The 24,574-nt window shown below is 35.2% G+C and overlaps 3 protein-coding genes across 4 annotated transcripts in view; 2 read left to right on the forward strand and 1 right to left on the reverse strand.

Annotated features, from left to right (window-relative positions):
- LOC111433637 (protein MOR1-like) overlaps nucleotides 1-13,465 on the forward strand; it is a 26,399-nt gene extending 12,934 nt beyond the window's left edge. The window contains exons 16-54 of one of the 2 annotated variants that reach the window (XM_023070743.1): nucleotides 365-436; nucleotides 551-670; nucleotides 1,006-1,111; nucleotides 1,422-1,534; nucleotides 1,628-1,715; nucleotides 2,343-2,443; nucleotides 2,729-2,836; nucleotides 2,950-3,055; nucleotides 3,145-3,224; nucleotides 3,330-3,479; nucleotides 3,592-3,667; nucleotides 3,769-3,893; nucleotides 3,976-4,086; nucleotides 4,165-4,314; nucleotides 4,402-4,476; nucleotides 4,562-4,643; nucleotides 4,721-4,827; nucleotides 4,936-5,037; nucleotides 5,127-5,201; nucleotides 5,315-5,410; nucleotides 5,490-5,591; nucleotides 5,687-5,788; nucleotides 5,976-6,158; nucleotides 6,237-6,348; nucleotides 6,796-6,872; nucleotides 7,066-7,145; nucleotides 8,016-8,078; nucleotides 8,341-8,464; nucleotides 9,257-9,379; nucleotides 9,467-9,544; nucleotides 9,747-9,905; nucleotides 9,992-10,150; nucleotides 10,480-10,577; nucleotides 10,708-10,864; nucleotides 10,949-11,065; nucleotides 11,218-11,313; nucleotides 12,211-12,282; nucleotides 12,435-12,708; nucleotides 12,805-13,465. In XM_023070743.1, the coding sequence (XP_022926511.1) occupies nucleotides 365-436; nucleotides 551-670; nucleotides 1,006-1,111; nucleotides 1,422-1,534; nucleotides 1,628-1,715; nucleotides 2,343-2,443; nucleotides 2,729-2,836; nucleotides 2,950-3,055; nucleotides 3,145-3,224; nucleotides 3,330-3,479; nucleotides 3,592-3,667; nucleotides 3,769-3,893; nucleotides 3,976-4,086; nucleotides 4,165-4,314; nucleotides 4,402-4,476; nucleotides 4,562-4,643; nucleotides 4,721-4,827; nucleotides 4,936-5,037; nucleotides 5,127-5,201; nucleotides 5,315-5,410; nucleotides 5,490-5,591; nucleotides 5,687-5,788; nucleotides 5,976-6,158; nucleotides 6,237-6,348; nucleotides 6,796-6,872; nucleotides 7,066-7,145; nucleotides 8,016-8,078; nucleotides 8,341-8,464; nucleotides 9,257-9,379; nucleotides 9,467-9,544; nucleotides 9,747-9,905; nucleotides 9,992-10,150; nucleotides 10,480-10,577; nucleotides 10,708-10,864; nucleotides 10,949-11,065; nucleotides 11,218-11,313; nucleotides 12,211-12,282; nucleotides 12,435-12,708; nucleotides 12,805-13,079 (4,494 nt within the window). In that variant the 3' untranslated portion in view covers nucleotides 13,080-13,465. Of the gene's footprint in view, nucleotides 1-364; nucleotides 437-550; nucleotides 671-1,005; nucleotides 1,112-1,421; nucleotides 1,535-1,627; nucleotides 1,716-2,342; nucleotides 2,444-2,728; nucleotides 2,837-2,949; nucleotides 3,056-3,144; nucleotides 3,225-3,329; nucleotides 3,480-3,591; nucleotides 3,668-3,768; nucleotides 3,894-3,975; nucleotides 4,087-4,164; nucleotides 4,315-4,401; nucleotides 4,477-4,561; nucleotides 4,644-4,720; nucleotides 4,828-4,935; nucleotides 5,038-5,126; nucleotides 5,202-5,314; nucleotides 5,411-5,489; nucleotides 5,592-5,686; nucleotides 5,789-5,975; nucleotides 6,159-6,236; nucleotides 6,349-6,795; nucleotides 6,873-7,065; nucleotides 7,146-8,015; nucleotides 8,079-8,340; nucleotides 8,465-9,256; nucleotides 9,380-9,466; nucleotides 9,545-9,746; nucleotides 9,906-9,991; nucleotides 10,151-10,479; nucleotides 10,578-10,707; nucleotides 10,865-10,948; nucleotides 11,066-11,217; nucleotides 11,314-12,210; nucleotides 12,283-12,434; nucleotides 12,709-12,799 lie in introns of both variants that reach the window. The other variant, XM_023070744.1, reaches the window with a different exon arrangement.
- A 931-nt stretch (nucleotides 13,466-14,396) lies between these two features.
- LOC111433909 (patatin-like protein 7) lies at nucleotides 14,397-16,719 on the reverse strand. The gene is made up of 3 exons (XM_023071178.1): nucleotides 15,624-16,719; nucleotides 15,141-15,203; nucleotides 14,397-15,010 (listed from the first exon to the last, which is right to left on the reverse strand). Exons 1-3 carry the CDS (start codon nucleotides 16,584-16,586, stop codon nucleotides 14,723-14,725), a joined length of 1,314 nt encoding a protein of 437 aa, XP_022926946.1. The 5' UTR covers nucleotides 16,587-16,719; the 3' UTR covers nucleotides 14,397-14,722.
- Nucleotides 16,720-21,595: 4,876 nt separating this feature from the next.
- The window catches only part of LOC111433557 (vacuolar protein sorting-associated protein 2 homolog 2-like), a 10,891-nt gene continuing 7,912 nt past the window's right edge, over nucleotides 21,596-24,574 (forward strand). Inside the window, exons 1-11 of the mRNA XM_023070628.1 lie at nucleotides 21,596-21,751; nucleotides 22,142-22,186; nucleotides 22,370-22,404; nucleotides 22,499-22,549; nucleotides 22,838-22,942; nucleotides 23,025-23,096; nucleotides 23,298-23,369; nucleotides 23,628-23,708; nucleotides 23,825-23,860; nucleotides 23,960-24,018; nucleotides 24,327-24,382. Coding sequence (XP_022926396.1) covers nucleotides 21,712-21,751; nucleotides 22,142-22,186; nucleotides 22,370-22,404; nucleotides 22,499-22,549; nucleotides 22,838-22,942; nucleotides 23,025-23,096; nucleotides 23,298-23,369; nucleotides 23,628-23,708; nucleotides 23,825-23,860; nucleotides 23,960-24,018; nucleotides 24,327-24,382 — 652 coding nt within the window. The 5' untranslated portion in view covers nucleotides 21,596-21,711. The remainder of the gene's footprint in view (nucleotides 21,752-22,141; nucleotides 22,187-22,369; nucleotides 22,405-22,498; nucleotides 22,550-22,837; nucleotides 22,943-23,024; nucleotides 23,097-23,297; nucleotides 23,370-23,627; nucleotides 23,709-23,824; nucleotides 23,861-23,959; nucleotides 24,019-24,326; nucleotides 24,383-24,574) is intronic.

The following is a 24,574-nucleotide window of genomic DNA, read 5'->3' on the forward strand; positions in this document are numbered from 1 at the left end:
AAAAAAGAAAAAAAAAAAAAAAAAAAAGAAAAAAAAAAACAAACCTGCCAGAGAACTCCTCCTTTATCCCTGGTGGGAAAGAACAACACAACTTCCTCCATCATGGATCTACAATCTCTTTCTTGCTGTTTTTGGTATATGGTTTCCTATTCTCATGGTCGTTATTATCAACTACTTGGATCTTATATCAGTTCCTTAGTCCATTCTTGGTCGTAGTGTCCCTTCTCTATTTCTTTAGTACCTGTTCAGTGTTTTCTCTTCTTAAATATTGTAACTGTATCTCCCAGAAAAATCTTCATATATTTTTTTGTTTATCTTCTTAGCTATTATTTTATGATGATATAACAGATTGAACCTTATGCAGGACTCTGATGGTTTGTTTGTTAAAAAATCGGCGGCAAGCATGTTAAGTGGGAAGAGGCCTGCACAGGCAGCTGTGAGTTAATTTACAAGTGTTTTGCTTTCCAAGGAAAACAAAATTATTCATCACTTATGTTATACTTTCTTGTCATCGTAGTGTATTCTAATAAAATTTATTTTTATTTCCCAGCCTTCCAGTAAAAAAGGAAACTCAACGAAATCAGGCACCAGTAAGAAAGCAGATGGTAGTGTACCTAGTGGAGCACCGCAGAAATCTTCTAAGCCCATTGAAGTTCCAGAAGATGTTGAGGTAATCTAATTACTTGTCTGGTATGTTCTAGCTCTAGGTCTATCTTCTTTATGGATTTTGTTTGTTGGATTGTTCCAAAGGTTTTTTTATTTTATTTTATTATTATTATTATTTATTTTTTTATGTTTCTTTGACTTCTTCGTTTCTTCTAATGAATGTTATTCTTTATGGATTTTTTTTGTTGGATTGTTCCAAAGGTTTTCTTATGTTTCTTTGACTTCTTCGTTTCTTATAATGAATGTTATATTGTTTTGCTTCATACAAAAAATATTTTTTTTATGGTTACCTGCTTCTTTATGTATGGTCTAATTTATGTTTTCACTAAACAATTGTAGCCATCTGAGATGAGTCTTGAAGAGGTGGAAAGCAGATTAGGTTCTCTTGTTGATGCAGATACAGTTTCTCAGTTGAAGAGCACGGTGTGGAAAGAACGTCTTGAAGGTTTTCATATTAATGAACTATTGTTATTACTTATTCCCTTAGTTACTCTTGTTGTGCTGATTGCCACTAGCCAACTTCAGTGTCTAGTTAACCACAATTATGTTCCAAAGTTGATGGTTAAATGTAACAAAACCTATTGATTTCATTTCATTGAAAGAATAAATGTTGGCCAATGTTTGTCTGCCATATTGTTTATCATACAGTAGAATATTTCTCGCTCTCCTTTTCAGGGTTGCTTCCTTTTTGTGGTTGTGCTCCAGATTATTTTATTATTGCGTTGATACTTATAAAAATTTAACTTATTTTTCAGCAATATCTTCATTAAAGCAACAAGTGGAAGGTTTGGAAGATCTTAATTTGTCAGTTGAGATACTTGTCCGTTTACTTTGCATTATCCCTGGTTGGAGTGAGAAAAATGTTCAGGTTTTACTCTACCTTTGGTACTTGAACTTTCTCTTATTTATTTTGTTTGACGTGGGTTATTATATATTTATGCGTTCAAGCTGAATGATGCAGGTTCAGCAGCAGGTAATCGAGGTCATAAATTATATAGCCTTGACTGCAAAAAAATTTCCAAAAAAGTGTATCGTTCTTTGCCTTTCAGGTGGGTGACTTGGACCATTGCAATTAAGTGGCTGAATGCTTGTTCCTTGTTTTTTTCTTTATTTTTTATTATTTTTTATTGGAAAAGGAACATGTTTCATTGATGCAGTGAATAGTTACAAATGATTAATCTTGGAGTGAAGAAAATCTCATAAATCTCAAAATATACCATATTAGAAAACAAAAAACCGCCCCGGATTTAAAGTTTTGACCAAATGTATAAACCCACAGGTCACAGCCATCACCAAAAATGCTTTGCGGCCTCCTGTTAGAATTTATAATGAAAGGAGTATAATCAGAAAAAGATTTTGAAAGGGATTACAGTGAAAAGCTATGAAACTAAGCCAACTCAGATTTCCAATCTCATTCCTTTGCATTGTCATTCTTAAGTTTATTCCATTGGGCATAGAATCTTCGACCAAACAATAGCTACTCCATTTCATCAAATACCCTGGCTCTTGAAACTGTCGTAATAACTGAAGCTAGAATTTCTTTTTTTTTCGATAAAAAAAAGTTTGAAATTCCTGCTGAAAGGATAATGGGAAGATTTCACCGTGCATCATTTCCCTTTCATTCTACATTGTTAACAAGTGGAAAAATGAATGCTTTTAATATTACGTACTTGTAGGTATAAGTGAACGTGTAGCAGATATTAAAACTCGAGCTCAGGCTATGAAGTGCCTTACTACTTTTTCAGAAGCAGTTGGTCCAGGATTTATTTTTGAAAGAGTAAGTATGGTTTATGGTTTATAAACTGGTTTAATTTTCCTCTTGTTAGTTTTTATTTTTCTCTCAACGCTTGGTAGTTGGTATCAATTAAAACTTTTGTCTCTGGTTCTGAAAAAATGTGGCAATACTATTATAACTAAATCCATGTGCACTTTTGTAGTTTTATGCTTCTGTCTATAGTTCTGCATGCTTATTGTTTGTACCTAAAGTGGACTAAATGTAATTACAGTTTGTATATTTTGGTTTTTTTTCTCTATATTAATACTATTTCCTTTAAATTCTCAGCTTTTCAAAATCATGAAAGAGCACAAAAATCCGAAGGTCCTTAGTGAGGGACTGTTGTGGATGGTTTCTGCTGTTGAGGATTTTGGTATATCTCTTTTAAAACTGAAGGTACTCGGTTCCTCTTCTTTGAGAATGGAAGTGTTTGGCTCTTCTATCTTAATTATTTATGGGTCTCATCGTTATGTGGTTTATTTATTAATGGATGAAAATAAATTTCACAGGATTTAATTGATTTTTGTAAAGAAACTGGTCTTCAGTCGAGTGCTGCGGCTACAAGGAATGCTACTATTAAGCTTTTGGGTTGTGTGCATAAATTTGTTGGACCAGGTGACTAGATCCTTCCTTTCTGTTTCTCGAATTGTAACTTGAATCCTTAATAGTATAATTCCATCTCTAACCTTCTTCAACTTTTGCAGAACTTAAAGGTTTTCTTTCAGATGTGAAACCTGCACTTCTTACTGCAATTGATAATGAATTTGAAAAAAACCCATTTGAGGTACGTAAGGCCCCAAATCATACATGCACCAAACAAACAAACAAATTTGTTTATGTATTGGATTATACTTTTTTTTAGAGTTCTTGTTTGTCTGTTCACTTTTAGGGTACCGCTGCTGCTCCAAAAAGAACAATCAGGGCAGAAGAACTAACAACATTAACATCTGCTGGTGGGATGGATGGCCTGCCACGTGAAGATATTAGTGGGAAAATCACTCCTACACTACTGAAGAATTTTGAAAGTCCTGACTGGAAGGTTTAGAATTAGTTTTAAAAATTGTGGTCCACTCTGTTTAGTGTGTATTTTATACTTGACTTTGCTAGAAATTATTTTATTAAACTGATTAATACACATTCCTTCATTTTAGGTTCGTCTGGAGTCTATTGAAGCTGTGAATAAAATGTTGGAAGAAGCTAATAAACGCATTCAACCTACTGGGACATGTAACCTACTGGGACATCTTCCCCTTGTTTTTGTTTTTTCTTTTCTTTTTTCATTTTGATAATCTTTTTGGGTTGATAATTCATTTGTAAATGTTTTCCAGCGGACTTACTCGGAGCTCTAAGAGGGCGCTTGTATGATAGCAATAAAAATTTGGTCATGGCAACTTTGGCAACCATCGGTAATATTGCTTCTGCAATGGGTCCAGCTGTTGAAAAGTCGGGCAAGGTTAGTTGTGGATCCTTGGAAACTTCTTATTTTCTTATCTTCTGGGAAGTTGTGCTTCACTAGTCCTTTATCTTGTGCACAGGGTGTGTTGTCAGATGTCTTGAAATGTCTTGGTGACAACAAGAAACATATGAGGGAAGCCACTTTGACTGCTTTAGATGCCTGGCTAGCTGCTGTCCATTTTGATAAAATGGTATGTCTTTACCCTGTATGGTGTAGTTATAAGCAACGTCTAACATTATATGACAGGAGATATTTGTTCGTTCTTCAGATTCCTTACGTGACATTAGCTCTAGTGGATAATAAGCTCAGTGCGGAAGGGCGGAAGGACCTTTTAGAATGGTTGTCGAGGAAGCTTTCTGGAATCAATGATTCTTCTGATTCCATACAGCTGCTAAAACCAGCTTGCTCTGCTTTGACGGTACCATACTGACATTTTGGCTGGAATTTTTGGGCATATGTTTTACTTGTCCTCTTCCAATTGCTTACGAGAATAAAATTACTTTAGGACAAATCTTCTGATGTTCGAAAAGCAGCAGAGGCATGCATTACTGAAATTTTAAGGGTTGTGCGACAGGAAGCAGTATGTATCATGAAAACTGCTCTGTATTTACTATCTATTTAGTTCTGAGTATTTCCTGAATTTTGTATGTTTTCCTAATCAATAGGTTGATAAAATTCTTAAAGATATTAGTGGGCCAGCCTTGACCCTTCTTCTTGAACGCCTGAAACCCTCTGGTGCTTTTCAAGGTATGCTGCTGGCTCGGTTACATTTATTTCTGTATTACTGTCTGGAGAATTAAATGTGTTCAACTTGCTTCTGACAGAATCCTTTGAGCCTGCTAAACAAAGCTTGACATCCAAAAATGCTGTAAAGGTTGGAAAGGCCACTTCAAATGGTGTTGCCAAGCATGGACATAAAACTATATCATCTGTATGTTCTTTTGGCTAGAATCTGTAGCATTTTTAGATTTTAGGAACTAATTTAGTTATCCTACTAGTCTCATTTGCCCCCCTTCAACTTGCTCATCTATTTTTACAGAGAGGAACCATTACGAAGGGAAATAGGACTGAATCCTTAATATCTGCGCATGATTTGGCTGTTCAATCTCAGGCTTTGTTAAATGTCAAAGACTCAAATAAGGTGCCTGCTTTTCTGATCCACATCCTTCTGCCTGATCTTATCAATTAATTTACTTAAGTTTTTCATTACACTGACTTGTTGATTTGCAGGAGGAAAGAGAGAGAATAATAGTTCGTAAGTTTAAGTTCGAAGAACCACGCATAGAACAGATTCAAGACCTTGAGGTTTGTATATAAGTTTGCTGTGTATCCGTACTTAAATGAATTTTATTTTGTATTCTAATTTCCAAATGTTCACATACATATATTTTAATTTCTGATTTGTGGCTTCAATGCAGAATGACATGATGAAGTATTTCAGGGAGGATTTGCAGAGAAGGATGTTAAGCACTGATTTTAAGAAGCAAGTTGAGGGTCTAGAAATGCTGCAAAAGGTGTTTTGTTAAGCAATGTCGTCTTTTAAACTCATGGGACATTCCAAAATGTCACATTGACAAACTTTTTTGACTCCAGGCTCTAGCGTCAATTGGAAAGGATATTATTGAGGTTTTAGATATTCTACTAAGATGGTTTGTTCTTCAATTTTGTAAATCAAATACAACATGTCTACTAAAGGTATAGCTTAGACTTCCCCAAACACATGTTTTCTTTCCCTTTTTTCCCACACATTATTTTCTATCTGGAATGTCTAATTAGGTGGAAATGATCAGGTGTTAGAGTTCCTTCCTGAACTTTTCGAGACCTTGAAGGATGAAGGATACTGTATAAATGAGTCTGAAGCGGCCATCTTTCTTCCATGCTTGATAGAAAAGGTGCTTCTGAGTGTTCTAGATTTGATTTGAAGTAGTTGATTGTTTGAAATTTTGTATGTTGTTTTGCTAGTGTCAAGATGCCAAATTGTTTTCATATGTTGTTTACTTGTAATAAAGTATTTTTGTTGTTTATTTTCATTTGTTTTGCCTCTGGGAAAAACACTTACTCTACTGCATGGTGCTGTAGTTGGGACATAATATTGAGAAAGTGAAAGAAAAGATGCGGGAGCTGACCAAACAAATCATACAGACTTACTCTGCAACAAAAATGTTTCCCTACATACTAGAGGGATTACGTTCTAAAAACAATCGCACTCGGATTGAATGTGCTGACCTTGTTGGATTTTTAATGGATAATTATGGATCTGAGGTAAAAAGAAATGAATAAATTTCTGTGTGCAATTTTTAGTTTCAACTAAATGTTTGTTTTTCTCCTCCATTTCTGTAGATTAGTGGGCAGTTGAGATCGCTGCAAATTGTTGCAAGCTTAACAGCAGAGCGTGATGGTGAAATTAGGAAAGCTGCTCTAAATGCCCTCGCTACTGGTTACAAGATTCTTGGTTAGTCTTGGTGTTACTGATCTCCTTCCCCATCATGGGGATTCCAAGGATAATGAAACCATTTTAGTTCGTTTTTTATTTTTTTATTTTTTATCATCATCACCACATGTTTTCTTTCTTTCAGTTTCTTTTGCTCGGCGAATAGATTTGTTTCTTTATTTTATTGGTTTTGCCCGGCTCAGTATCATAAAAGGGAATGGCTCGGCTAGGTGGGATAGCCGAGCCAAAATAGAAAAAAAGAGTAGATAGAAATGAAGAAAGGAAAAAGGAAACTTGTTCTTGCCTTCTTCATTTTTGTTGGTAGAGATAGCAAGAGAGCAATGTTTATGCTTGGCTTCCTTCCTTTTGCTTGCCCATGGATGATTGTTTTCTTTCTTTCAGCTCCTTTCCTGTTATGTTGTGACAATATTCCACCTGGCCGTGCTGAATGTTTGGTGTTCTTTATAGGTGAGGAGGTATGGAGATATGTGGGAAAACTGACAGATGCTCAGAAAAGCATGTTGGATGACAGATTTAAGTGGAAGGTCTGTTTATACTTTACATGCATAAATGTTCGTGCATGCGCAAAAACAGCCCACACGCCTAGAATAATAGAACACCTGCAACATATTGATGCATGAATGTGTGGATGCACTAATTATCTGTAATATGAATGACATGGTCTAGCTTCTTCCATGTTTACATTTTCATTCTGTACTTTTGTGTAACTTGTTCCAGGTTAGAGAAATGGAGAAAAGGAAGGAAGGGAAGCCTGGTGAAGCTAGAGCTGCTATGAGACGGCCTCTTAGGGAATATGAGTATGTACCCTATTATACCCAGTCATTTGTATTTTGTTTTTTTCAAAGGATTTGATGTTGTGGCGTGATATTTGTTTTGTGCGATTTTTGTGAAACCTACTGCAGTTTGTTTGCCTTTTGAAATGATTGTAGGCCTGCTTTGAGGTAGTCTTGTTGGGAATATGTGTATTCTTTGAGACAGTCCTCTAGGGAATATGTTTATCCTTGGGGATAGTCCTGTAGGGAATATGTTTATGCTTTGAGACAGTCCTGTAAGGAATATGTTTATGCTTTGTAGTCTCTCTAATCTCATTGCTTGGTGGAGAATTTTTTTTGTTATTCACCTTGGATGGTTGGAAGGCCTCCCCCTCCTAAAATATATAAGTTTCTTCTTAAGAAAAAACTGAGTTTTCCACACACAAGAAAAAGAAAAATCTACGAGTTTCTTTGGCAACTATATTTTGTAGAATCGTTGCCCTATAAGAATAGTGAAGGTGCACACAAGTTGGAAAAAAAAAATCTGGATATCATGAAAAATTAAAGAAATGAATGCTTTTTCAAGAGTGTAAAGTATGCAACAATTGTCTCTCTTTTTTGGCTAATATCATTTTTCAGAAAAGATGTCCCAAAGGACAGTATTATAACTTCCTGGGATAGTTTTCCCCCTTTTTGTATGATTTCATCATATCAATGATATAGATGGATGAATGTTTCTCATGAAACAAAATGTATGCATGTGAATAAATGGGCATAACCATTTGGTGTAGCAGTTATGTTGAATTCTCCAGTTCTGGTTCAATCCTTTCTTCACATAGTGATATCATTTATTATGTATCGTTGTTTAGTCCCGTAGTTTTTACTTTTCTAATAGTTTTTGCAATTTTTGTCTAGATCTGACGTAGCTGAGCAAAGTGGTGAAGTTTCTCGATCCATGTCTGGAACAGTTTTAACAAGGTATTTGGATATTTCTGATCTATGAGACAATATGGTGCATCATAGATTTAAAATTTATGCCTTCTCATGCCGCTGAAACAATGAGTGCCATCAGGCTCAGTAATGTATATTGATGCCATGGTGTGTACTTCGCATTTTTTTTTCCTTACGTGCCATGTCCTCTAAAAACAAGTGTTTGCTTCTTTAGTTTTTCATTATTTTGTTGTTTGTAGTTCTATATTTGTAATACATAATTATTTATTTTGTCGGACTCAAATTCCAGGAAAAATTATGGTTCTGAGATTAATATGGAGAGACAATCGGTGCCACAACCACTTACAACGGCCAATGGTCCTACAGATTGGAATGAAGCCATGGACATTATTTCTTTTGGCTCCCCCGAGCAGGTGAAAAACTCTTTTTTTCCCTTGTGGATTTTTTCTCCAACGGGTTATATTCTCTTGTTATGTGCAAGTAGATAATTTTTATTGATGATTGCCTGCATCTGAAGAAATCTTAATTCTTAATGACTTACAGTAGGGATTAGATTTCTTATTGGAATATATTTGTAGATACAGTAAGATCCATGGAAGAATAAATCGGCAAGAGGATCAGGCATCCACTTGAAAATATCTCACGAGAGGAAACCATTGAACTCCACATATGTAGCAGTAAAACAACATCCTTGACCAAACTTTGACAAATACTATTAAACGTTCTCAAGGTCTAAATCTCATATTGAAGGATTCTCATTTCGCATTCCAATGGTAATAATTAGAATAAAAGCCAAAATATCTTACAAGAGGAAACCATTGAACTCCATTACATATATAGCAGTAAAACAACATCCTTGACCAAAGGTAGACAAATACTATTAAACGTTCTCAAGGTCTAAATCCCATACTGAAGGATTCTCTTTTTGCATTCAATGGTAATAATTACAATTAAAGCCAAAACCACTATTCCATAGAGGTTTTTAATTCTTCTCCTTCATTCCGAACCATCTATATTTTCTCTACTTTATTGTATGATCTCAATAAGTTAGAAATGTTTCAGTTTGTTTAGTATTTTGTCTATTCAGATGAGTAGTATTTGGCAACCAGCTTCTTATTCATTAAATATAAACAGTTGAATCTGATTGTAGCTTTCTTGGGTTAAAACAGTATATTTATGTTAAGTTTATTTGGGTACCTTTGCAGTCTGTGGAAGGAATGAAAGTTGTATGTCATGAGTTGGCCCAAGCCTCCATTGACCCAGAAGGCAGTTCAATGGATGAGCTAACAAGGGATGCTGATAGACTTGTTTTATGCTTGGCAACAAAAGTAATAGCAGTGCTATTTCAAGCCTCTCATATTTGGATTTCTTTTGCCCATTTTGTTATTTTTCTCTTTAATGTGTTCTCTGTATAGGTTGCCAAGACTTTTGACTACAGTCTGACTGGAGCTTCTTCAAGGTCCTGTAAATATGTTCTCAATACCCTTATGCAGGTGCTTACCAGTCAATTTGCATTGGGGTTCTAAGAATTCTGCTTTCCAACCGTTAATTCTACACAGGAATTTTAGCAACCGAAAACAAGAATTAACTCTGCTAAAAGAAATTGTCATATACGAAATGTCCAATCTATTTTTTTACAATGAGATTTTGTAAGATGAAACCTTTCTTGTTAATTTAAAAGTTAATATTTTGCAGACATTTCAAAACAAAAGACTTGCTCATGCTGTCAAGGAGAATACTCTGAACAGTCTTATTACCGAACTCCTTTTGTGGCTTTTGGATGAACGAGTCCCACATATGGATGATGGAAGCCAACTTTTGAAAGCTCTAAATGTTTTGATGCTGAAGATTCTGGTCATTAGTTTCTCAAGATGCTCTTATTGGCTGGATTTTTGGGAATTTTTTTTTAATGAGTTCAAGCTGTTTGTTTTATTATACAGGATAATGCAGATCGTACTTCATCCTTTGTGGTACTAATCAATCTATTGCGTCCACTGGAACCCTCAAGATGGCCGTCAACTGGGTCCAAAGAGTCATTTGCTTCCAGAAATCAGAAGTTCTCTGATTTGGTTGTGAAATGTCTTATTAAACTTACAAAGGTAGTCTCCAGAGCTACCATGTCAGAGCACCCTTTGAATCTCTTTTGACTTTTGAAATCCCGGATCCATCTATTAGGAAACTAACCCATTGGCAGATTTCTCAAAAGAAGACTGCAGAAAAAACTGCTTTGAGATTTACACTGCCTTTTTTTTAAACAAAAAAGAATTTTAAAATTTTCCAAGGAACTGAATTTCAGTATTATTAAAATGGTTTTTGTTTTAATGCTGTGTGTTTGTGTATATGTATGTATGTATGTGTATACCATCTAGATAAATTCTGGCTGTTCATTTTGGGCGTGAGATATTCAGTGATGGTTTCCTGGTGACAGGTCCTTCAAAGCACTATATATGATGTTGATCTTGATCGCATCTTGCAAAGCATCCATTTATATCTACAAAATCTGGGGATGGAAGAAATTAGGAGAAGGTATCCATTGTATTTGGCATATGGTTTCTTTATTTAACTCACCTAACCACCCCCAACGGAAAAGTAAAATATGTCACTTATTGGCTTTATAATATTTTATTTATGTCGCTCTTCTTCTTTCTCATTAAAGAGCTGGAGCTGATGATAAACCTCTGCGAATGGTTAAAACTGTTCTACATGAACTTGTAAAGCTTCGTGGTGCTGCTATAAAGGGCCATCTCTCTATGGTTCCTATTGATATGAAACCTCAGCCAATTATTCTTGCCTATATTGATCTTAATCTTGAGGTAGAATAATTTATATGGTCAATTCTATTAGTATTATGCTACTGTGAAATACTGATAGCTTTTGATATCTCTACGTCCAAGCAGACATTAGCCGCTGCAAGAATGTTGACTTCAACTGGGCCTGTTGGCCAGACTCATTGGGGTGACTCGACAGCAAATAATTCTTCTTCTGGCACACAATCGGCTGATGCACAGTTGAAGGTATTGAGCCCTTGCATGCAATTGATACTTTTTCTATTTGTCTTCTAAGTGATCGTCAGTTATGTTTACATTATTGCTATTATTTTCTTTTTCCCTTCTGACATGCGTCATAGATCAATTTCATTCTTCTGATCGTGTGCATTTTACTGCAGCAAGAACTTGCTGCTATATTCAAGAAAATTGGAGACAAGCAGACATGCACCATTGGATTATATGAATTATATAGAATAACTCAACTTTACCCAAAGGTAATGGACTATCTTTGTGCATAAATATTGTTATTGTAATAAGTGTGCATGTGAACGGAGAGAGGTAAGATGCATGACCCATGTTCATGATTTGGATTAAGATTTAAAATTTGAATTTGATGGTTCCGACATTCCCCTGCGATATGGTTGCGTTACTTTTCGCTTTTGAGAATGAGAACTATCATCCTCACAAACCAGCAAAAGTCTTTTTAGCACGTTTTGTTCTCACTCACTCACATGCATTCTAGGCTCATTTTTAAGAGTGAAAACTATCCCCACAGATCAACTTTAGTCCTTCAACATACTTTATTCGCACTCACATGCATTCTAAGCTCGTTTTTAAGAGTGAAAACTATTCCCACAGATCAACACAAGTTCTTTTACCATGATTTGTCTTGTCTACCTGCATTCTAAGCTCACTTCTAAGAGTGAAAACTATCCCCGCAGACCAACACGGGTCCTTTCAGCATGCTTTGCCCTCACTCACATGCATCTTAGGAAAGTTTCCAAGAGATCACCCAACATGGAATTTCTCCAAGCCAAGCACGTTTAATTATGAAGTTCCTATCATTTCTTTTAAGCCTTTTTTAGTTATCCTATCCTTATGATAACTCTTATCTAGATGTGGTCATGATTCATTCATGTATTATTCCTTTACCCCGGTGTTACATAAGACGGTTTTTCAGAGGGAATGGCTCAATGAAAGGCTTTATTAACACTAGACATGAACGTTAATCAGATTCCAATTACAAGCAAGTGGCCCTCCTAAGAACATCGAAAATTGAATTGGGCTTTGTGTTCTCGAGAGGAGGACAATAACTTGTTTTTTCTTTCTTAATATAAAAATGAGAAGCCTCTGCCATGTAGTTGCTTAGCATCATCTTTTCTATTTCTCAGGTTGATATATTTGCTCAGCTTCAAAATGCTAGCGAGGCATTTCGCACATACATTAGAGATGGTTTGGCCCAGGTTTGTGTCTTTATCCTTTTACCGTGAATGACCCATTGAGATTTTTCTTACAATTTTCTCCAGGTTTAGTTATGACAGATGTGTCTATTGTCCTTATGCTTATTTGTGAATATTGCATCTCCTTGTTTAACTGATACGAATTTTCATTGCAGATGGAAAGGAATGCAGCAGCCGGGAGAACGCCTTCAAGTTTGCCACTGTCAACCCCTCCTCCAGCGTCCTTGAGTTCCTCTCCCGACTTTGGAGCCTTGTCTCCTGTACATACCAATTCATTAACAGAAGCAAAATCACTGAATGTGAAGCCTGAACCGACTAACTTTACTTTGCCACCATCATATACGGAAGACAATAGGATTATTACTTCAAGAGGTCCCACGCCTGATTACTCACTGGGAGACCAAAGGAATGATAAATATATAAGCGGAGGTAAAATGATACTGTTATTTGAGTTGAGCTTTTGTTTCGTTCACACTATGTTTTCTCATTGGATCTGATAATGGGTAATTTTCTGGAAAAGCTCAGTAACGAGTGGGACACTTGATGCAATAAGAGAGAGGATGAAAAGTATGCAATTAGCCGTGGCTGCTGGAAACCACGAATCAGGAAGCAAGCCATTAATGTCTGTAAATGACAATCTACACCAAGGAATGATTTCTCAAATTTCTCAAGCGCCATCAGAGCCTGTTGTTGTCGAGAATTCTACTCAAAGTGGGGTCCTTCCCATGGATGAGAAGGCATTATCTGGACTTCAAGCCAGGATGGAAAGGCTTAAAAGTGGAACGATTGAACCTCTGTGAGAGCTACCAAGTCTGAACACAAGCCGCTGTCGTGTACGATAGGAGAGTTAAAATGTGGATGCCGTTAATAGAGATAAGTATATGGTTTATTGGTTGCTGGTGCTTATTTTTTAAGAGCGCAATTTTGTTTAAATTTCAGGAATGTCTGTCAGGTCGTTAAAAATCGCCAGCATTATTGGTGTTTAAAGAATTGCTATAAAACCAATTGGCAGTCACTCACTTCCAGTAAAATATATATTGGGAATCACATGATATATGTTATTCTTTCCTGTCCATCCACCGCAAGGCTAGATGTATTATTTCTAAAACTCCTCTCCCATTTTAAATTAGAGCTTTGGGGTGTTTGGTATTTTTATGTCAATATAACATTTGATTGTTCGGATAAATAGCTTGGGAGGTTCCGTACAGTAAAATTGAAATTTCCTTACATTTTTGTTTGAGCAAATCTTTGACCGATTTGTCTATTCGATTAGGGTCAATTATGTTGAATGTACAAGTATTCAAATTTGATGACATATTTGCATGAACACAGGAAGAGCCAACATTGGACCAAAGCCCTTACCCACGTTCTCTCTCTAATATGTGTAGTCTAAATTTATAACCTTTTCTTTAAGAAGTCTTAAGCTTACTAATTCAATTTAATCTCCTTTGGGAACTTGGTGTATAATATGAAAAAGTTTTCAATGCAAGAAGGAAGCGTTCACATGAAAAAGGAAGTAGAGAAGTTGATTATGGATGGAGTTGAAAGTTTGGACCTTAATTTTTGGAAATAATTAGAGTGGCATCATTTGAAGTCAAATAGAGGAGGAATGCATAAAGGCCACCACATATTCTCTAAAAAAAGTAAGTTATTTTGTCGGTGAGTGAAGGTCGAAGCAAAGCAAAGCAAACAGGAAGCCTTTCCCCATTGCTTTCATGTTCTGTATTAATTGAATGTACAATATCTCTTAAACAGCCTCTTATTTGACCTCTCATCAGTGCAAATCCCATTAAACAACAACCACCATCATCTCATTCAAATTTGGGTCTTCTTTTTTCTTTTCCTTTTTTATTATTTATAAATGTCTGGAGGACCTCATGTTGTGTAGTGATTCGGAACATAATAAATCATCACACCTTTGAATGCAATACAATACAATAGACGGTTAATACCCAATTCTGCCAATGGGATTTTATGTAATATCCAACTCTCTCTCTCTCTCTCTCTCTCTCTCTCTCTCTCTCTCTCTCTCTCTCTCTCTCTCTCTCTCTCTCTCTCTCTCTCTCTCTCTCTCCCCCTCTCTTTCTCTATACTGTAAAATCACACTCTTCCCATAGAACAAAAATTAAGAAATAAATAAATAAAAATCTCTCAGTTTTCTTACTGTACAATGGGGCATTTAGAAATCCCTCGTGATTGCAAATGTCTAGTAGTAACGTATCAACAACCACACTCCAACAGGATTTTTCTTTTTTTTTTAAAAAAAAAAAAAACCTGGTAGCAGTTTTGGCACACAACGCAGCTCAGCTCAGACTCGGACGTTCCCATTTCATCGCGAGCGGCAGCAGATTATAATACACAAATTGAACTTATTTGTTTGTTCTTCTTGTAGAAACTAAACTAACCTCGAAATTCAGAGTGTTGGGTTTATGGGTGTGAATGATTAGCAGGAGGATATGGTGGAGAGTGTGGTGGCTGAAGCAGAAGATGTTCTTGGAGATGGAAATGCTTGCTTCAGTAGTACAGTTGGCAGAAGGCTGCTTTTTCTCCTCTCTTCTTCCTTTATCACTTCTCCAGCAAACACTTCCAATTTCTCCAAATTTGTGTTCTCAATCATCTTCTTTCCTTTGAACAAAACTGCTTCTAAGTTCTTCTGGGTTAGCATTTCATCTGCCTTTTCCAATATGTTGATGGTTTTTTGGCCTCTGCTCTTAGCTCCAATGCCATTTCCCTGAGACCATAAAACAAATTCCCGTTGCTTGTTAGATGAAATTCACTACGCAGTAACCATATTGGAGAAATTGGAAACATTTATGAGGTTATATGGGAAGGAAATAAAAGAAGGAACTGGGGTTGAATACCTGAATACGGATATAATTGCTTGTCCTGTGGGGGCCAAATGCCATGGAAACAGCTTGATCAACCTATAGAATAAAAGGCACACAATAATTAGCTCACCAAACCATTAGATGAATTACGCCCCATTTCTTTCTCATGCGTCTTTTAATTTGTGCTAACAAATAAAGATTCTCTTGTTCCATGTATTTTATTTACTATAGTTACGAAATAATTATTTATTTAAAAGGAAAATGATTGGAGGACGCCGATTTGTGATGCATTATTTATTTTTAAATGTTGAATACCCAAAATTAAATGCCGAATCACTCTACTTCTCTCTTCCTGCTGCCGACAAATCTATCCATATCGGTTCAATAGTATATTTTGTACTACGGATTTATTCATCTTTTTTACCTTTAAAGAAACAAAAATTCTAGTTAACTAATTCATTGAATTTAATGTATGTGTTAGTTGTTACTGTAGAAGGGCAAGATTAGGTAATTTACCACATCGGAAGCGCCCTCTCCAGCGATCCTTGTGAACGCGGCTGGTGACGAGTTTAGGTTTACGGCGCCGAAATCCGACTCTCCGTTTCCGAGGGACACTACAAGGAGATCTTCGACGGTATTGCAGAACGGAAATTCTTGCTTGTTATTCAACACGTGAGTAATTGCGGCAGCCGTCGGGTTGTTCATCGCTATGCCGCCGTCGACGGCGGTGATTTTTGTTCGCTTGTCGACTGACCACATTTGGACGGCTCCGGAGATTGTAGGTTCTGCAGACGTCGCAACGCAAACGTCGTGAATCTTGAAATCGTAACCGTCCATTTCGTAAGCGTCGGCGCGAGAAAACAAGAATGGCGCTCGTGTGGAGAGGTCATAGCACGGAATCAAAACTGATTTCAACGTGTCCTTCAACGTGCACTCTCCAAACGTCTTCCGAAACAATTTCTCCACCTTCGTCGACCGGAACACTCGTCGGAAAATTCCTCCATCCGACGACCGGAAAATGTCTCGATGGTTCTTAATCAGAAAATTCAACGCTCCATCCGCCGTAAACAGAGCACTACCGTCTTTTCCCTTAGTAAACAGCAACGCCGCGAGAATGCCTCCCGCTCCAGAACCAGCAACCACATCAAAATAGTCGGCAATGCGCGCATCAGGCTTCCCCGACTTCCGACGGAGAAAATCCTCAAGACACGCAAGCGACTTAGCGGCAAGAATTCCATCAGTGGAACCTCCACCATCAATACTTAGAATCCTGACTTTCCCTGAGTTGTGCTTTCCAGATTTCAAGTCATCGCCATCCACCGGAGCCTGAGCGGCGACATGTAGCTTCGGATTAGAATCATCGCAGCCAAAGAGAAACCTATTCTCCAAAATGGAGAAGATCTCATAAGTAAGCTTATCAACATCGAACCTCATGGACTCGATATCGTTAACCTGAGGAAACGAGGTCACAGCCGCCATTTTCCACAAATTGAAGCAGCAAAATCAAACGCTAGAGTGGATTGGGAACAGAAAAAAAAATGGAAATGGAAATGATGAGTATTAATTGCAGAGAAATAGGAATAGAAATAGAAAATGAGGAGATGAAGAAGAAGGAAGTGGCGGGCGAGTTTATATAGCAAAGAGAGTGAAGAGTTAGGTACGTGCGGCACTGACCTTGGGCTTTGCGCGCGTGCGTTCTATTTCATCTTCCCTTATTATTTTTGTTATTTATTTATTTATTTATAAATATTATGACGGAGGAACATTCCATGAATTTGATAAGAGGGTTAAATAATTTTCTTCTTTTGTTTTTATGTAATTAAAAATGTAATTTCCTGGAGGCGTGTTTTGCGGAGGAAATTTAATTTAATAATCTCACAAAGTGTGTTAGGAGGACGGAGGATCCTCCTATAATTTGGTCTTGAAGGTCGAAGTGGTTACACAAAACGTGGTTCATATGCATCCATGTATTTGCATTAAATTTGATAACGGTGGATGAGTAGATGCAGTCTAAGCAGTAGTAGAGTTTGGCTTCTTCTCCTCTCAAGGAGTGGGAATGCACTTGTGATTTGTACGTGTAAGGTACGATGACTAAGTATTAAGAAGGGGAAAAGAAAAAAACAATTCATTTCTACCTGACCACATGTACCAAATGGATGAGCTGTGTCGGAAGAATAGTCAAACCAATTCATTTCTACCTCAGCCAATTTTCTAAGATAATGATCTTTTATTTTTTCTTCTAATTTCTTTTATATAAATAAATGAAGTTACAAAATGAATGAAAAGAATAAAAGATGAAATACGCTATTAATATTTTTGATAGGGGGGCCAAATGTGTAACACTGTGGTTTAATTTCTTATAAATAACTTCAAAAAAATACTCTGCCATTCGATTGAACCAAATAAATGAAGTCCCACTCCCTTTTTCTTTTCTTTTTTTTTTTTTAATTTCTTTTTTATCCCAAAACTCATAAATACCATTAATTTCTGTTTTTCTTCTTTTGTCAATTCGCAACCTGATGCATTCATTTTTATTATTTCTTTTATTCTCCTATACTCTCGGTATTACATTTATTATAAATAACTTCAAAAAAAAAAAAAAAAGTTCTTTTTTCGTACATGGTCCAATTTCACAACCCTTCGCGGGTTGGTTTCTTAAAATACAATGATAGATTATTGTTATTATTATTATTGCATTTGGAAATTAGTTAACAGAGGGGATGATTACAAAATTTTGTTTACATAAACACATAAAACTAATGTGTGTTAGTTGGTAAAAATAGTAATTCCATTTCCAAGCATGACCGTTAAAATCATTATGAATTAAGCACTTTGTTTTAGAGGTTTAGAGAATTAAAATAAATAAATAATAAGTTTATAAATGAAAGCCTGGTCAAGCATCTTCATATATATATATTTTTTGTTATATATAAAATAAAAATATAGCCAATAATACACATGGGGTGGAGGTTGATGATCTCGCTTTCCTACGCCCTTCCCTAATTTAACCACCACCGACACTTCTATTTCTTTATTTATTTTCTCCTCTTTTTTAAAACAACATTATTCTTTTTATTATTATTATTTGTTTATTTTTTTAATGCTGGGGTTTGTTTCATTGTCCATGATTCATGCATAATCTTATTTCCTTTATATGGTTTATATTTTTTAAATACAGCATGTTAAGAAGGGCGTGACACGTAATTGTCTTATATGGGAGGAAAATGTGACATTTGAGGCATTATAATATGGTAAGGAAAGGAATTAGGAGAATAAGGATGAAATTAAAGTAATGTATTTGATCAAAATTAAAATATAACATGGGGATAACAATGAAAGGGACAATGAAATCTGAAGGGGTGATTGTGTCACCCACGGAGTTGGTAGGGACACCGCTAAAAATAAAAAATAAAATAATAATAATAATAATAATATAAATAAAAAGAAAAGAAGAAAATGGAAATGAAGTGGTGGGTAGCTTAATTAAAGGCATCGCTTTAAAAAGAATTGTCATCAAAGTTTTGTTTGGATTTCAACATTGTCGTCACGCTTTCCTGTCTCCTCCACTCTTTCCTCATTACTTTGCAACATATTCCCTTTTTTGTCTTTTAATTACATTTAAGGTCTAATTCTTCTCCTAAATTTCATCATTATATTTTTAATTTATATTTATATTAAATTCTAGGATCGAGTAACGAATCGAGGGAAAGATAACTACCTTAGGCTAATCTAGTTGTAGGGGAGACTACGAGCGAAAAAGTAAATGGTCATTTAAAGTTGTTAACTCGTTCAACATCTCTCTCTTAACCTATTTTAAAAATTAGGAAAAAAAAATGAATTTAATGTTTAAAATAATATACATATTGAAACAAAAATTTATCTAAAATGCAAGTAATGAAACTATTATTTTTTTAAAAGTAAAAATTGATTTAAATGTTAATTTATGAGGCCTAACCAAAATATAGGCTACTAAAATAGCATTTAAATGGTTATGTAGACCAAATTCAAACTAAGCTAAATCACGAAATTACGTTAATTTCATAGCTCCTATTTAGACTTATTAAAATGGGAACTAATTTGGACCAGTTAAAAATAAAGGTACATTTTAGTAATACATAATATATGTCAATAGGAGCATAATTCAATTAAAATAAATCGACTGCAAAGTTAGAAAAAGAATTTCTTTTTATATATCGGTTGAATTAGAAAAATAATAAAATGAAAAAATGATGAAGTTTGATTAGCCCTAATCATGGAGTGATTAGACAAGGAGTGCATTGAGCAAATTGTTGTCTGCAATTAGAAGCTAAGTAGACGGGAAGGATTATAATTATTTTATTTTTTGTTTTTGGAAAGTGAAGGATTAATATTATAAGATGTAAAATAAGGAAGGTTTGTTAACGTGCAGGGGAAGGGGGGGCAAGTGCAGACATTTGTTTGGGTTAAATTAATATAATAATCAATGTTTTAGTTAGAGCACTAATGATTAGTATTAATCATAGCTCATAAGTTTTTTTAAAACCAAAATTAAAATAATGTGCGGAATATGATGCCCAAATACCATAATTTGTCTGATGGTACTGTGCAATCAGAATCAATATTCTTTTAACCAAAGTTTTTCTTCTCCTCTTAATACATTAATGTTTTTTTAATATATAATAAATCTTTAGCATATCATTTTGCTTTTCTAAACCATATCTTAATTCCTTCAGAATTTAAAATGATATATTTATTAATCTATTTATGGTCTATCACATTATATCAATTCAATTAAACCTCATCTAATCAACTTGTCCAGCCCACTATCATGTTGGTGGATAAAATTTTATTTCCATTCATTTTTTATATTGGTTTAATGAATTTTTAGCTATTTTATGGGAATTTAAAAATAACTTGTGATGTATATTTTAACTAACTAATAATAATAATGTGATTGAGGGATTATATTAGGTATATAGAAGTACTAGATTTGATGTCTTATATTAACTTTGATGTGTAATTGGGAGTATATAGACATGATTAAGGCTTTTTTTTTTTTTTTTTTTTTTTAAATTATGGAATGAATAAATAAAAGAAATATGAATTAGAATATGAATAATTGAGATTTTGGTGGATAAGACATGTAGATGGATGAAATTAATTTAACGAGAGGAAGAGGACGTTACAGACGAGAGGGGAAAAGGACAGAAAGGTCAAAGAAAAAACACCCATTCAAATTTAATATTTCAAATTACAAATTAAATCAAATATAGAATGAGAGGGGATGCAAATGGGAAGGGCCTTTTTAGGAAAACGACATACAGCTTCGCCGACACAATTTCGAACGCAAAATCAATTTCTTCCTTTATTAAAAAAAAAAAAAAAAAAAAAAAAAAAAAAAAAAAAAAAAAAAAAAAAAAAAAAAAAAAAAAAAAACCGCTGGAATTGCANTGGTACACGAACCCACACGCTTGCTCTTATGGTCTCTTTTTGACCGCCCAAACTATAGCTTTTATTTTTTCTTCCAAAAATCCTAAATAAACTCGAGTCAAATATGCATTCTAATAGTTCAAGTTTATTGCTAATAGACGATATCGTCTTTAGCGTATTACTTATTTTCGTCAGTCTCACGATTTTAAAACATGTTTATTAGGGAGATGTTTCCACACTCTAATGCGATTCGTTACCCTCTCCAATCCACCATCCAGCCTTGTTAACGTGTCTGACTCTGATATTATTTTTAACAACTCAACTCCACTGTTAGCCGATATTGTCTGTTTTAACGGTATGTATTACTATCCGCCGCATGATTTTAAAAATGCATCTACTCAGAATAAGTTTTCACATTTAGTCAGATACATATTATTTTGCCTACGGTATAGCGGGAGGCCAATAACTAAACCAACCTTAGTACTACATGCCAGAATTTCAACAAATATTGTTGAAATAGACGCTCTAAGAATGTTGATATTATTTAAATAATTACTTGTTGCAATGTGCATTATTGTTTATTATACGACTATACCTTATATCTCTATCTCTATCTTTCTTGATTAGATAGAGACATTGTAACAACATAATCTTTACAATAATGTAGGGCTGTATTAAAAAATTCAGCTATGTTGACTAATAAGCAATCAAAATATGAGCATAATTCTATTTGGAATTCCAATTATTCATTTCTACTTTTAATATTAAAAAAATAACTAACTGATTTGGGCCGAAATGTAATGTATTGAACTTAGTTGGGCCTGGGCTATTTGTTGTCCAATTGGCAAACCAAGAGGCCCACCTTGCCAAAAGACATTTACTGGTCCAATTTGCGATACTTGGCAATTTTTAATGCTTTAATTGAATAATTATTTTTAAAATTAAATACAAAATTTAGAAAATGCAAGGTAAATATAAGACTTCAGGAAGGGCAGTTTAGGCAGTGCAAATTCGTAACGGCTACTCTTCGAGGCTTCTTAGTGTGGCTACTCTTCGAGGCTTCTTAGTGTGAGCTCCACTCAGCTTCCAATTCCTGCGTTTGTCTCGGGAACTGTAAACTTCGTCGTACAATTGCAATACCTACGCTTATTCCCACTCTGGTTCTGGATTTAGCTACGGAAGTGGAGAAAGAACCATGAACATGAACATCTTCAGGAAGAAAACCTCGCCCAAAGGTCTCATAAATTTCTCCCTTACCTCCGATCTGCTCCTGTTTATATCACGATTGCCTTAGATTTCTCAATGCCGCTCTATTTGCCTCGTTTCATGCTTTCTTTCTCAATTTCGCTAGCTTTTTTTCTGTAGATTTCCCTAGTTTGTACGATTTCGGGGTCAATTTTGAAGATGATCAATCGTAGGATTCTTTTCCTGTGGTAGATTAAAGGCGTAATTTACATTTGTCGTACAGTGGTAGGGGCTTTGCAGGGTGCAATGAGAATGATAAATGGGATTCCTCTTATTTTCTTGTAACTATTAAGGGAACTTTAGTAGCCTTGGCTGCGATTACTGCATAAATCTTATTGGCTTGATTAGAGATGTGCGATGACATTGTGCTTTCGTTTCAGATGCTCTTCGCACCAGCAAGCGAGAAATGGCTGTTGCAACTAGAGGTGAGTTAAGGGACTAGATTCCCTTTCCTTGACATGTGCTCTCCTCATCCATCATTAACTACTTCATCAGGAAGATACAGACATGAAATTTTATATTCTATAAGTACATTCATGAAACTCCATCCTTGAATTTTCATTTTTACAAAATTCTTACCCTAAACCTTATATGTTATCTATTTTTAGGCATTGAGCGAGAAATTTCATCTCTTCAGTTGGAGGTATGGTGTGAGCTCCCTTTTGATTTTCATTTTCATTTTTGATTACCATCTTTGCCTTTCTTTGCTCTTAGATTTCACCTCTTTATAACTTCAGGAAAAAAATTTGGTGGCAGAGATAAAGCAGACTGCCAAAACTGGAAATGAGGCAAGTTAACTTTCTTATATATCAATTGCCAACCATGTTCATCTTATCTACCTCCACTAGTTAGTTATTCATGATTCCAAAGCTTCAAATTAGTAGCAGTATATCGTGGGCTTTGTTTGTGATAAGTTTTCTTCTATATAGAATCCGATTTTTCCATTTGTCGAGAAATAAATTTCAATTAAGAGAATGATTCATATTGTTGATCACGTACGGTTAACTTTTCTTTGTTACTTTTATTAGTATTCCATTATTTTGGCACAGACTAAAAATGTTTTCATGTTTTCATAGGCTGCAACTAGAATCCTAGCTCGACAGCTTGTTCGTCTACGCCAACAGATAACTAATTTGCAAGGGAGTCGTGCCCAAATTCGAGGTGTAGCTACTCATACACAGGTCACCATCCTTACCGTGGAAACTTGTTGACCTTCTGTTTTAGTTTTGTGAAAATAATTGGCTTAATGCTGCCTTCGTCTAGGCTCTATACGCTAGCACTTCAATGTCTACTGGAATGAAGGGTGCAACAAAAGCAATGGTTGCAATGAACAAGGTAGGCACGCGAAAGGAATATGATAGCCTTAATTATTTTTTTTTTTAATGATTCTACTATTTTAATGGTCTTACAATAAGCTAGCAGAGAACTGGAAGTAAAACTAAAGGACTATTTTTAACACGAGGAAACTTGTTAGTTTGTATATCATGTTATAACCACACGATCATCTTTATCATCTTTGTTTTTTTTTCATTGCAGCAAATGGCACCAGCAAAGCAGGCAAAAGTGATTAAAGAGTTCCAGAAACAGTCGGCACAGTTGGACATGACGGTAACATTCCCAGTTTCACTATTTATTTTTTCTTGCTTCAATAGTTATTGAATACCAATTACCATATAGTTTCCTGAGAAAGGGAGAGTAAGTTGAAGTACACAAATGACCAAATTGAACAGTTTGCTTTAATTAGATATATCTGAAATTGGGCGTAGCAATGAAACAAGAAGTAAAATTAAGGGATTATTTGTAATATTATTATGTCCTAGATTTTTTCTTCTTCTTTCCACTCATGTTCCTACTTGGTTTCTCCAGATTGAAATGATGTCAGAGTCTATAGACGAAACTTTAGATAAGGATGAGGCAGAAGAGGAAACCGAGGAGCTTACGAATCAGGTAATTGTTGTTACAACATTTTAAGGCTACATAGCTTACATATCTTTAATTGAACTTTAAATTATATTCAAGGATTGTACTTACTTGGATACTTGCTTTTGTTGCTCTCTTCGTAGGTGCTTGATGAGATTGGTGTTGATATTGCATCTCAGGTTGGTTTCTTGACAATTATAACGCTTTGCTTGGATCTCAAATTTTCTTCACTTCGAAAATTTATTGCTGTCTGTAACATTGATTATTCCTGTTGGCAGCTATCTTCTGCGCCCAAAGGCCGGATTGCAGCAAGAAAGACTGAAAATATTGTTACAAGGTACCCTTTGCATTGCCATTTGAATTTTTCTTTCTCGGTAACATTTATATCTAACCTACACGCTGGTTACACTCCTGCTGATTTGAATATAATATGCATATGGTATGTTCATTAAGAAAGATGTAATATAATGTTTTAATGGAGGAGATATTTCTTTGTTACGAGTGGTGATGGGTTTATCATTGATAATGAGCATAATCATAATCAAACAAAATACTAATCTGGTGGTCATATAACATCAAGAAATTTTGTACCTTCTGCACCTGCTATCTTGTATTGAGCTAACAATAATTCAAATTTGCTTTCAGCTCTGAATCTCCTGACGTTGAGGAGCTCGAAAAGAGGTTGGCCTCTCTTCGACGAAACTGAACCGAGATCGAAATCCACAAAGCTGTGAGAATTACAAATACATGAGTTTTTTATTACATGCAAAGTCTATAATATTGTTGTTGGTAGCACATTTGTGTGGATCTTGGAAGCATTCTTATACTAAATCCAATGCAACCACAGCCTAGATATGGAGAGGGAAAAAAAAAAAAAAAAAAAAAAAAAAACC

Source organism: Cucurbita moschata, unplaced genomic scaffold (assembly GCF_002738365.1).
Source record: "Cucurbita moschata cultivar Rifu unplaced genomic scaffold, Cmos_1.0 Cmo_Scf00043, whole genome shotgun sequence".
NCBI lineage: Eukaryota > Viridiplantae > Streptophyta > Magnoliopsida > Cucurbitales > Cucurbitaceae > Cucurbita > Cucurbita moschata.